The following is a 15122-nucleotide window of genomic DNA, read 5'->3' as shown; positions in this document are numbered from 1 at the left end:
ACATGACCCTGTTTGTGGGGGGGGGGGGGTGGAAAGAAGGGTGCAGTCTAAGCAGGTACTACACTTTGCCCAAGGGTGACCTGCAGGCTAGCGGAGGGAAGAGCACCTTACATCTCCTTTGGTAGAGACACATCTCCACCCACAACCCATAGCAGTAACAACATTGCAAATTGCATGGACCTTGGTTACTGAGAAAGCTTTTCAATATTGACCATGGAGCCCCTTATAACAAGCAAGAAAACAGAAGGCAGTAACAAGGCATTTACTCTTTTTGAGTTGTTCACTACTCAGCTTTTTGTAACAGAAATACTGTTCTTTGTAATAACCCAGATCATTTTTCTCAACTCCTTCAAATATTGATTTTTCTCATTCTTCATAGCATCATCTTGCATTGACGTTTCAGGCTATGCAGTCCTAACAACTTCATGTGACCAATCTTTGCCTGAAAAGTCAACAGCATTACCTTTGATTTTTTAAAATAAATTTTTCTAATTTGGAAGCTAACTGCAATGAAGCAAAAATTCTTCACCTACTCAATGTCAAAATACTTTCTACAAAAAAGTAGTCAATTCAACAGAAAATTGTGAATAGAATTTTTTTTAAAACTGCAAACATGTTTTACTCAAACTAAACAAATGAACATTGAAAAATTTCTAATTTTCAAAAGACATGTGCTGGTTCGCAAAGTTTTACAATTACTTTTTAGGTGTACATGGTTAAGCAACATTGACATTGAGAAAGAAACTGGTACTGAGGATAAGCAAGACTGGCTTGAAAGACCAATAAGTCTACGTGATGTACTGCAACAAATCACCAAATTTAATTGGTAGCATGATAAAATATGCATAGATAGCTGTGGTAGCCAAGTCACTGGGTACGGAGGCTGATGGGTTCTTGATTAGTAAGGTCAAAGTTTATGGGGAGAAGGCAGGAGAATGGTGTTGAGAGGGACAATAAATTGGCCATGATGGAAAGGCTGAGCAGACTTGATGGAACAAATTACCTGATTCTGCCCCTATGTCTTACTGTCTTTTAATTGATTGTAACCCAGAAAAACAAACTGCCTAAGATCAGAAACTTTGTCAGTACAATTATCTTGCACTGTGCAAAATTTACTAAGCACCCAAAATGAACATTTTCATCATTTTTACTATCACATTTTCTCACAGAAATATGTCACAGTAAAGCACAACATGGTTTGTAGTGCTAATGAACTTGAATTCCACTAACACAAGGCATAAATGCTTGCTAAGAAAGTACAAATTGAAATTACTTTTATTTCCAAAGTTCTCTTAGATAACTAATGCACAGACATAAGTGGTCTTTATTAGCATGCCTGGAACCATAAACCATAAAGAGAAAATCTGCAGATGCTAGAAATCTAAGCAACACACAAAATGGTGGAAAAACTCAGCAAGCCAAGCAGCATCTAAGGAAAAGAGAAAGCAGTCAATGATGTGAGCTGAAACATCAACAGTAGATCATAGATGCTGCTGGCCTGCTGAGTTTCTCCAGCACTTTGTGGGTGTAGCATGTCTGGAACTGCAATTTATCAGTTGCTGTTTGGACAGAAGTTGTCTGGGATTTTCCATTACAACTCACTTCTGAGAAATGATGAGAAGACAATGGCCCAATCTTTGGTTTCACATTACAAAATTCAAAACTAAAAGTGAAAGTCTGCTGTAACACCATCATCTAATGCCTCAGATTCAGGGGAACTAAGTAGAATCTTTGACTTGTCCATAGGAATGAATATGTGTTGTTTTGTTCAAATTCATGCTTCTAATCAGAACGTAACAAGACACAGGATCAAGTGCAATAGTTGTTCAGCATGGATTGGCCTTGACAAAGCTTAGGATACATTGCTGCAAAATTCTCATTGAAATGTTCCCACAACAAGTTCAAGTACTGTTCATCTCATGCTCTCAATATTTATCACATATTTGTTCATCATGGCTATTATATTTTTTCCTCTCACTTTTTGCATTTGACCTTTTTTTAATTTAACACTGTGGCGACCCACTTCCCAGCGCACTCGAACCGGCTCACAAATTGGCGCGCGCCGGCATTGAGGCCAGTCCCAAAAAGGGCGGCAAGTCTGCTTCACCAGCAAGGGGAAAAGCCTGCGCGCGGGACTAGACTGTGAATACGCGCCCCCTACAGCATTCCCGCCCGGGGAGGGCGGGATCAGGAAGGCTTTAAAGCGCCGCCGCGAAGTTCGAATAGATCTCTTTTGCAACTGCAGCTCATCGACTACGTGTTGTTATTTCAGCGCTGCATATAGCACACCGCTACAATTGGTGACCCCGATGGCCCAAACGATATTTGAGCCGAAGATGAACGCCGCCGCATCTGTTTTTGCAGTTTCGTTAAAACTGCCAAGCTTCTGGACGCTGCAACCTCACCTATGGTTCCAGCAAGCAGAAGCCCAATTCCACATTCGGCAGATACCCTCGGAGGACACACGTTACTACTACGTGGTGAGCTCCCTCGACCAGGAAACAGCGGCCCAGGTTGAAGAGTTCATACAGTCTCCCCCAACGGACAGCAAATACACGGAATTCAAAGCCCTGCTCATAAGGACTTTCGGACTCTCACGGCGCGAGCCAGCTGCCCGCTTACTGCACCTGGATGGTTTGGGAGACAGACCGCCATCGGCTTTGATGAACGAGATGCTGTCCGTGGCTGGAGGACACAAGCCCTGCCTCATGTTCGAGCAGGCATTCCTGGAGCAGCTGCCCGAGGACATAAGCCTGCTGCTGTCCGACACGGATTTCAATGACCCCCGGAAGGTGGCAGCCCGGGCGGACTTGCTGTGGAAAGCCAAGAAGGAGAGTGGGGCGTCCGTCGCACAGATCACCAGGCCACGCTCCCAGCAGCAGACCAGACCAGGCCCGGCAGCAGAGCCCACTAACCCCAGAGGGAGGGGTGAGGAGACCAACGAACAATGGTGCTTCTACCACCAGCGGTGGGGCGCAGAAGCCCGCCGCTGTAGCCCGCCCTGCAAGTTCCCGGGAAACACCAAGGCCAGCCGCCGCTGATGGCTACGGCGGCTGGCCATCGGGATAGCCTCCTGTATGTGTGGGACCAGCAGTCGGGACGCCGCTTCTTGGTCGACACCGGAGCCGAGATTAGCATCTTACCTCCGACGAGTTATGACACCCGCAACAGGGCACCAGGTCCCACCCTGAGGGCCGCGAACAGCAGCACAGTAAGGACCTACGGCACCCGTACGGTGCGGCTACAGTTCGGCTCCAGCCAGTTCACGTGGGACTTCACACTGGCCGCCGTAGCCCAACCGCTCCTGGGTGCGGATTTTTTGCGGGCTCACAGCCTACTGGTCGACCTGCCAAGGAAGAGACTGGTCCACGCCAAGACCTTTCAAACGTTCTCCCTGGGTGAAGCCCAGTTGCCAGCCCCACACCTAGACTCCATCACCCTGTCCGACAACGACTTCACCAGAGTCCTGGTGGATTTCCCATCGGATCTGGCAACGCAGTTCACGGCAGCCATGCCCAGACACGGCGTACAGCACCACATTCCCGACACAGGAACCACCCTTCCATGCCCGTGCTCAAAGGCTTCCCCCGGACAAGCTCCGACTGGCGAAGGAGGAGTTCAAGAGGATGGAGGAATTGGGGATCATATGGCAGTCCGACAGCCCATGGGCCTCCCCCCTGCACATGGTGCCCAAAGCATCCGGGGGCTAGAGACCATGCGGCGACTACCGCAGGCTGAACGAGGCTACAACACCGGACCACTACCCTCTGCCGCACATACAGGATTTTGCAGCAAACCTGCACAGCGCACGGATCTTCTCCAAGGTGGACCTCGTCCGGGGATACCATCAAATCCCGATGCATCCGGACGACGGCCCCAAAACGGCACTCATCACCCCTTTCGGCCTTTTTGGGTTCCTCCGCATGTCGTTCGGCCTAAAGAATGCCGCACAGACGTTTCAGCGGTTAATGGACGCGGTGGGACGCGACCTGGACTTTGCTTTCATCTATTTGGACGACATCCTCATAGTCATCAGGAGCATCTGTCCCACCTCTGCCAACTCTACGCCCGACTGAGTGAATACGGCCTCACAATCAACCCGGCCAAATGCCAGTTCGGGCTCGACACCATCGACTTCCTGGGCCACAGGATTAATAAAGACGGGGCAACCCCTCTGCCTGCTAAGGTAGACGCAGTCCACCATTTCCCCCGACCCAACACAATCAAAGGCCTTCAGGAATTCGTGGGTATGGTAAATTTCTACCACCGCTTCCTCCCTTCAGCTGCCCGAATCATGTGCCCCCTGTTCGCCCTGATGTCGGGTAAGGGCAAGGACATTACCTGGGACGAGGAGTCCGCCGCCGCTTTCATTAAAACGAAAGAAGCCTTGGCAAACGCCGCGATGCTAGTGCACCCCAGAATTGACGTCCTTACCGCCCTCACAGTGGACGCATCTAACACGGCAGTCGGTGGGGTGCTGGAACAACTCATCGAGGGTCACTGGCAACCCCTGGCGTTTTTCAGCAAACACCCGCGACCACCCGAGCTCAAATACAGTGCTTTCGACCCGGAACTGTTGGCGCTATACCTGGCAATCCGGCATTTCAGGTACTTCTTGGAAGGTAGGCCCTTCACCGCGTTCACGGACCACAAACCGCTTACCTTTGTGTTCACGAAGGTGTCCGATCCCTGGTCAGCATGCCAGCAGCGACATCTGTCCTACATCTCTGAATACACGACGGATGTCCGGCATGTCTCGGGAAAGGACAATGTCGTGGCGGACGCTCTCTCTCGCCATACCATTCAGGCCCTGTCCCAAGGGGTAGACTATGAAGCATTGGCGGAGGCGCAGCAGGCAGACGAGGAGATCCCAAGTTACAGAACTGCAGTCTCCGGTTTGCAGCTCCAGGACCTCCCCGTAGGCCCAGGTTAGAGGACCCTACTCTGTGACATCACCACCGGTCAACCCCGCCCCGTCGTCCTGGCAGCCTGGCGGCAGCACATTTTCAACATCATTCATAACTTAGCGCACCCCTCCATCAGGACAACCGTCCGGATGGTCTCCAACAGGTTCGTTTGGCACAGACTCCGCAAGCAGGTCAGTGAATGGGCCAAAACGTGCATGCACTGCCAAACTGCCAAGGTGCAGTGGCACACCAAAGCTCTGCTGCAGCAGTTCCACCCCACCCACTGGAGTTTCGACCACATTCATGTGGATATCGTGGGCCCCCTGCCACCTCCTCACTATCGTGGACCGATTCACAAGATGGCCAGAGGCGGTCCCGCTCACCACACCACCTCCGAATCCATGCAGCCGGTCGAGATTCCGGCACCGCGGCGCAGAGGTAGAACTCCCAAACAGAGTCCGGCCCAGACTGTGGACATTGGGGGGTGTATCGCCGGTTCTGGGGGGGGGTTTATGTGGCGACCCACTTTCCAGCGCACTCGAACCGGCTCACAAATCGGCGCGCGCCGGCATTAAGGCCAGTCCCAAAAAGGGTGCCAAGTCTGCTTCACCAGCAAGGGGAAAAGCCCGCACGCGGGACGGGACTGTGAATACTACAGCATTCCCGCCCGGGGAGGGCGGGATCAGGAAGGCTTTAAAGCGAGGCCGCGAAGTTCGAATAAATCTCTTTTGCAACTGCAGCTCATCGACTACGTGTCGTTATTTCAGCGCTGCGTGTAGCACACCGCTACAACACAATGATTGTTGTCTGCTCTATTGGGTATGGTCTTTCACTGATTCTATCCTGTTTCTTCTATCTACTGTGAATGCCCAGAAGAAAACGAATCTCAGAGCTGTATATGGTGACATATACTAGAATAATTAATTGAATTGAAAATACAAATGGACTAAGATGTTAACTGTCCTGTGCTATCATCAGTGGGATCATCAGTTGATCTGCCACCTGTCTTCAAGAGTTTCGGCCCGCTTATGATCAAGACTCCCTCGAGGTGGTGGGCCAGCAGTGCTAAAGCACCACCTCCCACTGATGAGCTTAACAACTTGGCACCTGCCTCTATCAGAGTTGTTGGTCGCTTCCATCCAACAGATAGTCTACTCTTCAGGTATCTATGCAGCTACTGAAGAGTTTACAAAAGATGGATACACTGTCCGACTATCTGCCCCTCTGGACGTACTTAGTCCACACCCATGATGATCCTGCCTCTGCTGCCTCAGCTACAGTCCTGCTGGTTGACTTGATCTCTCTTCTAGTAAAGCCAAGGTCACACAGCCACTTCTGGAAAGTGAACGCAATAAAGCCACGGCACCCTACTTCGAATGGATAGAATGAGACCTTCCACCCTCTGTTTCTGCACTCTGATCTTAATTCTGCATACTTGGTTAACTTGTGCTCATGAGCTTCATCGATGTTGTCTTCCCAGGGGACTGTGAGTTCACTGCTTCTCTACTGGTGTCAGACCAGACGATTATATCTGGACGCAATGTGGTGAAAACTATTTGCTCTGGGAAACTGCCTTTCCTAAGATACTTTGATAATAAATTTACCTTGAACTGTGTTGCTTCAGACAGTTCAAGCATATTCTAAGAAGTTTCAATGCAGTACATTTGCAATTAAAGCTGGTAACAATATTGCACAGAAGTGACAAGTCTTAATGTATTAGGCAACCCAAGGGAAACCTTGTAACGTGTGAATGCATGTGTACAAAATAAAAGATACAAAAGGTCCACAGTTCTGCTGTAATCATTTTCTTCACCACCTTTAACTACAAATAATCTTGGTATTATTGGCAAAAAGAATAGAGAAAGAAAAATGGGGAGTGCACTCTAAGTTGTATGATGATGATTCATTCAAAACCTTTAAGAGAAAAGGTCAGTTAAAAAGGGGTTATATAAGATCAGAGCTTGAAACAAAATGGTGAATCTCCATTCTCGATGACTACTGACATGAAGTTTTTACCTTTGCTTTTCCTTCCTTGGACCCCTCTGATCAGCTGCATCTTTCTAGTATTTTCTGGCCTCTTCCCCCCCCCCCCCCCACAGGTTTCCAAATACTGTGCTTACCAGCAATAAGCTTAGATACAAGCGGCCCCCATTTTCTGAACGTTCGCTTTACCACACCTCGCTTTTATGAAAAAATTAGTTAACTGTTTTCGCTTTTACGAAAAAAGGCAGCGCACGTGAGCAGCCAAGCTCCTCCCCTGGAACTGCATTCAGCATCAAGCCGCCATAGCTTAAACACGTGTCTGTGAACATCTGTGCTTTATCTTGATTTATTTTGTGCACCCGTTAGCAAGATGTGTCCTAAGGTATTGGAAAAGCCTAAGAGAGCTCTTAAGGGCATTACGCTTAGCGTAAAACTGGACGTAATTAATTGTGCATTTCAATCGTGGTCAATAAAGGACATTGTCCACACATTGAACTTGCCTGTGTCCACCATTCGCACTATTTACACACAGAAAGAAAGAATCTTGAAAGCTGCTGATGTTACTATTGGTTCTGCTCGTAGCAAAATACTTTAACGTTTACTGGAGAGTGTGCTTCGGCTGGTACTGAAGCTGCCAAAAAGTTCCCAGCAGAACTGAAGAAAAGAATTACAGAAGGTGGTTATTTGTATAAGTGTTTAACTGTGACGAAACTGCAATTTACTGGAAAAAATTGCCGAGCACCCCAACCTCCGTTGACTCAGCTTCACACACTATCATCAGTGTGCTCACTGTCTTCCCGATTCCGGAAACTACACTGTACATACATTATTTCCACTTTATATAGGCTGTGTATTTTTATGTGTTATTTGGTATGATTTGGCAGCTTCATAACTTAAAGGTTACTGAAGAGAGCGCTTCCGCTACATAGTGAGATTTTTGCTACTCAAGACAGTGATGCAATGATTGCAGAAAAGTATTTCTACTTTATACAGTCTGTGTATTTATCATATCATTCCTGCTTTTACTGTATGTTAACTGCTATTTTAGTTTTTATGTGTAATTTGGAATGATTTTGTAGTTTTTTTTGGGTCTGGGAACGCTCTCAAATTTTCCCCATATTAATAAATGGTAATTGCTTATTCACTTTACGACATTCCGGCTGACAAACCATTTCACAGGAACATTCTACCTTCAGATAGCGGGGGAAACTTGTATGTACATCACATTTAATTAGCACAACAGAAGATAAATCAGTGATGTGGGGGAAATAGGCAAAGGGAATTTGATCAGTAACATCATGAACGATCCTATACACCCTGCTCATGGACTGTTTGTCCCACTCCCATCAGGGAGGAGGCTATGTAGTATCCAGGCCAGTACCATCAGACTCACAAACAGTTGCTTTCTCCAAGCAGTAAGGGTGATCAACACCTCCACCAAATAACCCACAACCACCCAACCAAAACTACTTAAATCAATTTCAGTCAGTGACCTTATGTAGGTACTCATGTACTTTATATACATTGATTGTATGTCCATAAGCTATCTTATGTATTTTTATTGTCTTTCACCAGGAGGGGACATGGCTGTGCCTGTTGTCTAGAAAGAAGCGGGAGCTTTACAGCCGCCTTCTTTTCCAGTCTCAGGCCGAAAAGTTTATTCCTTATGAATAAACATTCATAAGAATGTTCATTAGAGTTTATGAATAAATTCAAATAAACTCTTTATTCCTCTCCATAAATGCTGCCTGATCTGCTGAGTTCCCTCAGCGTTAGTTTTTTAAGTTCAATTACAGTAACAATACATACCAACACTGTTCACTTTCTTCATTACTTCTTGTAATTACACAGTAGCTTTAGCAAACTAGATCCCACTGCATTTCAGAGCTCTGCACATCTCACAATTTAGTTACAGTAAAGATTTAGTTTTCCCCCTGTCAAAATGAACAATTCTGACACTTTCCCACACAATATCCCATTTGCTAGATGTTTGCCCACACACAACCCATCTATACAAGACCATAATATATAGGAGCAGAAGTAGGCCAACAGATGTTAAGCCAACAGCCCATAGTTTCCTTTTTCCCATCCACTCTCCCTGCAAGCAACAGCACAACAAAAAATTAATGCAATTATTCCCAAGTTAATATAAGATATTTCTACCAGGCTTCAGCTTACCACATGACATCAAGTCTGCTCTGCCATTTCAGGATGACTGATCTATTAATCCTTCTCAACACCATTCTCCCAGTAACCTTTGACATCCTGACTAATCAAGAACATATCAAACTCCACTTTGACTTGGCCTCCACAGTCTTCTTTGACAATGAATTCCACAGACTCATCACCCTCTGGTTAAAGAAACTCCACCTCATCTCTGTTCAAAAGGGACATCCTTCTATTCTGAGGGTGTGCCCTCTGGTCCTAGACTCACCCACTATAGGAACATCTTCTCCATGTCCACTGTATCTTTGGCCTTTCAATATTAGATAGGTTTCAATAATATCCACCCCCCCCCCCCCCCATTCTTCTAAAATCCAGCAAGTACAGGCCCAGAGCCATCAAAAGCTCCTCAAAAGTTAACATTTTCATTCCTGGGATCATTCTCATAAACCTCTTCTGGACCTTTTCCAATGTCTGAACATCCTTTCTTAGGCAAGAGCCTCAAAACTGCTTACAATACTCTGTATAGTCTGACCAATGTCTTACAAAGCTTCAGTATTAGACCTTCGTTGTTTCATATTCTAGTCCTCTCAAAATAAATGCCAACATTGCATTTGCCTTCCTTATCACTGACGCAACTTGTAAATTACCTGTTAAAGAACATCAACTTAAAAGATTAACCCTGAATTTCTCCACAAATTCTTTTTTCTGTCTACTTTCCTTCACACGCTTTGGAGAGGTATGGCTTCCAGAACCAAAGCAGTAGTACCGAGAATGAGAAACATACACTACATTCTTGTGGAAAAATAATCCACAAGATTGTTATTGCAATTATTTACTGAGATTCTTCAATTTCCATCTGTTGTCACCATTACATTGTGGCACACAGCATGGCAAGACAATACAAGTTTAGTACAGAAGATTGTGCTTAATAGCCAAGATTACCAGTACACCAGAAACCAGAAGCTAAGATGGACGTATGGTCATGAAGGGCTACTCAACTTCCTTAAGTTCATGTAAATTACTTCCTGAAGATTAATTCATTTGAATAGAAATTAATGTGCTTTACTGTGATATATTCACCTTAAATGTGAACCTGATAAATACATTCAACAGCCAAACCAAGAATTTATGTTCCAGTTTCTATCTTGTAATTTGAAGCCTCGACTAAAAGTGACCAATGGGCATCTACCAGTAAATAGCTTGGTAGTAAAAAGAAAAAATATACAAGGCCGCATTGCATCATACATGTAATTATGTTATAATTCTTGGATATACAATCAAGTTTAGGTAGATTTATGCAACAAATGCACCTCTTATTCACACGATAAATATTTGACACTTTTCAGTTTCACTTTTACATAAAATGAACATGCCTACATTTGACATGAATGAGGAGTTAGTTATCAATGATTATTAAGGTGAGAAGTGTTTTTTTGAGCTGAAGTGCACATTTTGGCACAACAATTTGATCTGCTTCTAACTGTACCTTGGGAGTGCCAATAAAATGGGAAAAACATTCTGCTCCCATGTGATGTCCTCACCTTAATGAGCAAAGAGAGATGTAGCTCATTTCCTTCTCAAGAACAAATGCTCTAGGACAAATATATACTTAATATCTTCTACCTTTCATGCAGCATGAAAACAACAGTCTTGCAACAGCAAACACTGATAGATTGAATGGATTAAATCCTGACAACAGAATAGCTGGGTCAGCTAGAGGTTGCACACAAACTAATTCCTGAATGAATTTGGAATTTTAAAGTACTAAAGATTTTTTCTCAAACCAACTAAACTGATAGAAACTAATTTAACAGAATCTACAAACCAGTTACATTTAGGAGATCTAGGCCTCATATGGAGCCAGTGATCATTAATGGAGAATGTGTGGAGCAGGTTAAGACCTACAAGTATCTGGGAGTACAGTTAGACGAGAAGCTAGACTGGACTGCCAACACAGATGCCTTGTGCAGGAAGGCACAGAGTCGACTGTACTTCCTAAGAAGGTTGGCGTCATTCAATGTCTGTAGTGAGATGCTGAAGATGTTCTATAGGTCAGTTGTGGAGAGCGCCCTCTTCTTTGTGGTGGCGTGTTGGGGAGGAAGCATTAAGAAGAGGGACGCCTCACGTCTTAATAAGCTGGTAAGGAAGGCGGGCTCTGTCGTGGGCAAAGTACTGGAGAGTTTAACATCGGTAGCTGAGCGAAGGGCGCTGAGTAGGCTACGGTCAATTATGGATAACTCTGAACATCCTCTACATAGCACCATCCAGAGACAGAGAAGCAGTTTCAGTGACAGGTTACTATCGATGCAATGCTCCTCAGACAGGATGAAGAGGTCAATACTCCCCAATGCCATTAGGCTTTACAATTCTACCGCCAGGACTTAAGAACTTTTTAAAAGCTATTATTAATGCTTTTTGAGATAGTGATTTAGATGCATATCATATTTTTTACTGAGTTAAGTATTGTATGTAATTAGTTTTGCTACAACAAGTGTATGGGACATTGGAAAAAAGTCGAATTTCCCCATGGGGATGAATAAAGTATCTATCTATCTATCTATCTATTTTTATAAATTCTGCAGCAATCAAATTCTTTAACTTGATTTTTCTAGTCAATTAAAAAAAAATGTAAAACATTGCACATCTCTAAATAAAGGGATGAACAAGAGACATGGCACTGATATTTGGGATAAATCCTGACATCCAAACAGCTGGATCAGAGAGGGGTTGCGTTTAAGCCAATTCATGAATGAACTTGGAATTCAAAGTCACACAGGTATCTAGGTTTGACTACAAACTCCACAAATAAATCTGAAGACCATCATGCTATTTGCACTAAATTGTTACTCATACATTATTGAAAATGTGGCCATTCAAGGTGGCTTGTGACGCTAAGATGGAATCTGCAAATTGAAATGGTGCAGACTTCAATAGTTTCAATGATCAAGAAGCTGTAGAAAAAGCTGTACCATGTTACTTTTAAGAATCATGAACAGAAAACAGCAATGTAGAGCTGAAGGATGAAAAGGAAGAACTGCATTCTTTGAAGAGACTCATAACCAGAAGACATGGTATGATAGATCAGCAGAAATTTCACAACAGAGTTAAGCAATGAGACCTCAACACCTGAAAGGTCGATAGAAACATAGAAAACCTATACAATACAGGCCCTTCAGCCCACAAAGCTGTGCTAAGCATGTCCTTACCTGAGAAATTACCTAGGGTTACCCATAGACCTCTATTTAACTGTGTACCTGTCCAGGAGTCTCTTAAAAGACCTTATCGTATCCACCTCCACCTCCATTGCTCCAGCAGTCCATTCCACACACTCACCACTCTCTGCGTAAAAAACTTACCCCTGACATCTCCTCTGTACCTACTCCCAAGCACCTTAAAACTGTGTCCTCTCGTGCTAAGCATTTCAGCCCTGGGAAAAAGCCTCTGACTATCCACACGATCAATGCCTCTCATCATCTTATACATCTCTACCAGGTCACCTCTCATCCTCCGTCACTCCAAGGAAAAAGGCTGAGTTCATCCAACCTATTCTCATAAGGCATGCTCCCTAATCCAGGCAACATCCTTGTAAATCTTGACTGCACCCTTTCTATAGTTTCCACATCCTTCCTGTAGTGAAACAACCAGAACTGAGCACAGTACTCCAAGTGGGGTCTAACCAGGGTCCTATATAGCTGCAAAATTACCTCTCAGCTCCTAAACTCAATCCCACAATTGATAAAGACCAATGCACTGTATGCTTTCTTAACGACAGAGTCAACCTGTGCAGCAGCCTTGAGTGTCCTGTAGACCTCGACTCCAAGATCCCTCTGATCCTCCACTGTCAAGAGTCTTACCATTAATACTACATTCTGTCATCATATTCGACCTACCAAAATGAACCACCTCACGCTTATCTGTGTTGAACTCCATCCGCCATTTCTCAACCCATTTTTGCACCCTATCAATGTCCCGCTGAAACCTCTGACAGCCCCCCATACTATCCACAACATCCCCAATCTTTGTGTCATTAGCAAATTTACTAATCCACCCCTTCACTTCTTCATCCAGATCATTTATAAAAATCACGAGGAGTCGGGATCCAAGAACAGATCTCTGAGGCACACCACTGGTGACCGACCTCCATGCAGAATATGACCCGTCTACAACCAATGAGAAATCCTCATCTAAGCAACTTTAGAGTTAATCGATCTCTGAACCGAAGATGGGAATCACCCGAATAGTTAATTTTTGTACCAGAATGTTTGCGATAGGCCGAACTTCTGAGCATAATTCTCTACAATTTCGGCTCACGGCTAAGTGCTGAACTCCAGCTCTAGGCCACATGAGATGACTGTAATTCTCCACCGGCTCAGTCTGTCCAATGCTCCGCTTCCTTAATCCACCCGCAATCTCGAGAAGGCCTCATCGACCACCCCCACCCATCACCCCCATTTCTTCTGTCTCTTCTCCCACCCACCATCCCAACTCGAAAGTCACTCCACGCCCGCTCACCACGAATCCCCCTTCACCAACACCGTCTTCAGTAAGTTTCCGATTTCATTCTTCTGCCTCTCCAGATCCGGGACACCGCCTTCCGCCATTACTCTCACCCAGAAAGAGCGAGTATGCGAGCCCGAAGCGCGCATGCGCGACGCCGGACACCCTGGGATAGTTAAACGCTTTTCACCTACCCCCAGCTCCCCAGGCGAGCTTCGAGAGCGTACGTGCATATGCGTTTGCGAGCGCGTTCATGCAGTACGCTCGCTTGCGCAAGCTCCGCGCTCGCAGACGTACATCATTCACATCGATGCGTCATCCAATCAGGTTGGGGCTAATAATAAATACCGGGGCTGCTGAGTAACGAAGAGGCGTGGGGCTTCTTATGATGTTCGTTTTGTCACCCAGCGTGGACACTAAAGAAACGTCTGAAATAACATATGGGAAAAGGGACACACACAAAATGCTGGTGGAACACAGCAGGCCAGGCAGCATCTATAAGGAGAAGCACTCTCGACGTTTCGGTCCGAGACCCTGCTCCTTATACATGCTGCCTGGCCTGCTGTGTTCCATCAGCATTTTGTGTGTGTAGTTTGAATTTCCAGCGTCTGCAGATTTCCTAGTGTTTGTTATGGGAAAAGGGTTCAGGTTTGTGGTGAGGAAGATCATCTGGTTTCCCACAGAATGACCAACCCTTCTGACAGTAAGACATCGGAGCAGAATTCGGCTATTTGGCCCATCGAGTCTGCACCGCCATTCAATCATGGCTGATCCCTTTTTACGCTTCTCAGCCCCATTCCCCAGCTTTCTCCCATGACGTTTAAAGCCATGTTCAATCAAGAACCTATCAAACTCTGCCTTAGATACACCCAGTGATCTGGCCTCCATAGCTGCCCGTGGTAACAAATTCACCACCCTTTGGCTAAAGAAATTTCTCTGCATATCTGTTTTAAATGGATGTCCCTCTGTCCTGAGGCTATGCACTCTTGTACTAGACTCCCCACCATGGGAAACATCCTTTGCGCATCTACTCTGTCTCGGCCTTTCAACATTTGAAAGGTTTCAGTGAGATACTGCCCCCCAATCCTAAATTCCAGCAAGTACAGACACAGAACAATCAAATGTTCTTTGTATGATAACTGTTTAATTCCCAGAATTATCCTTGTGAACTTCCTCTGAAACCTCTCCAATGCCAGCACATATTTTCTTAAATGAGGAGCCCCAAACTCTTCACAATACTCAAGGTGATGCCTCACCAGTGCCTTATAAAGCCTCAATATCACATCCCTGCTCTTATATTCTAGACCTCTTGAAATGAATGCTAATGCTGTATTTGCCTTCCTCGCCACTGACTCTACCTGCAAGTTAATCTTTCGGTGCACAAAGACTCCCAAGTCACTTTGCATCTCAGATTTTTGGAATTTCTCGCCATTTAGAAAATAGTCTGCACTAATAGTAAGCACATTTCTACTACTAAAGTTCATAACAATGCATTTTCCAAAATTGTATTTAATTTGCCATGGTCTTGCCCATTCTGCAGCCTATCCATTTCCTCAACGTGACCTGCCC

General features: G+C 45.2%; 1 protein-coding gene across 3 annotated transcripts in view; it reads right to left on the bottom strand.

Annotated features, from left to right (window-relative positions):
* The window catches only part of usp4 (ubiquitin specific peptidase 4 (proto-oncogene)), a 114100-nt gene extending 100383 nt beyond the window's left edge, over nt 1-13717 (bottom strand). For all 3 annotated transcript variants that reach the window (XM_073072632.1, XM_073072634.1, XM_073072633.1), the window contains exon 1: nt 13569-13717. In XM_073072632.1, coding sequence (XP_072928733.1) covers nt 13569-13702 — 134 coding nt within the window. In that variant the 5' untranslated portion in view covers nt 13703-13717. The remainder of the gene's footprint in view (nt 1-13568) is intronic.
* Nucleotides 13718-15122: the final 1405 nt, after the last annotated feature.

This window comes from Hemitrygon akajei, chromosome 19, assembly GCF_048418815.1.
Source record: "Hemitrygon akajei chromosome 19, sHemAka1.3, whole genome shotgun sequence".
In the NCBI taxonomy this organism is placed as follows: domain Eukaryota; kingdom Metazoa; phylum Chordata; class Chondrichthyes; order Myliobatiformes; family Dasyatidae; genus Hemitrygon; species Hemitrygon akajei.
Note: the sequence above shows the minus strand (reverse complement) of the source record. Positions and strands in the feature narration are given on the sequence as shown.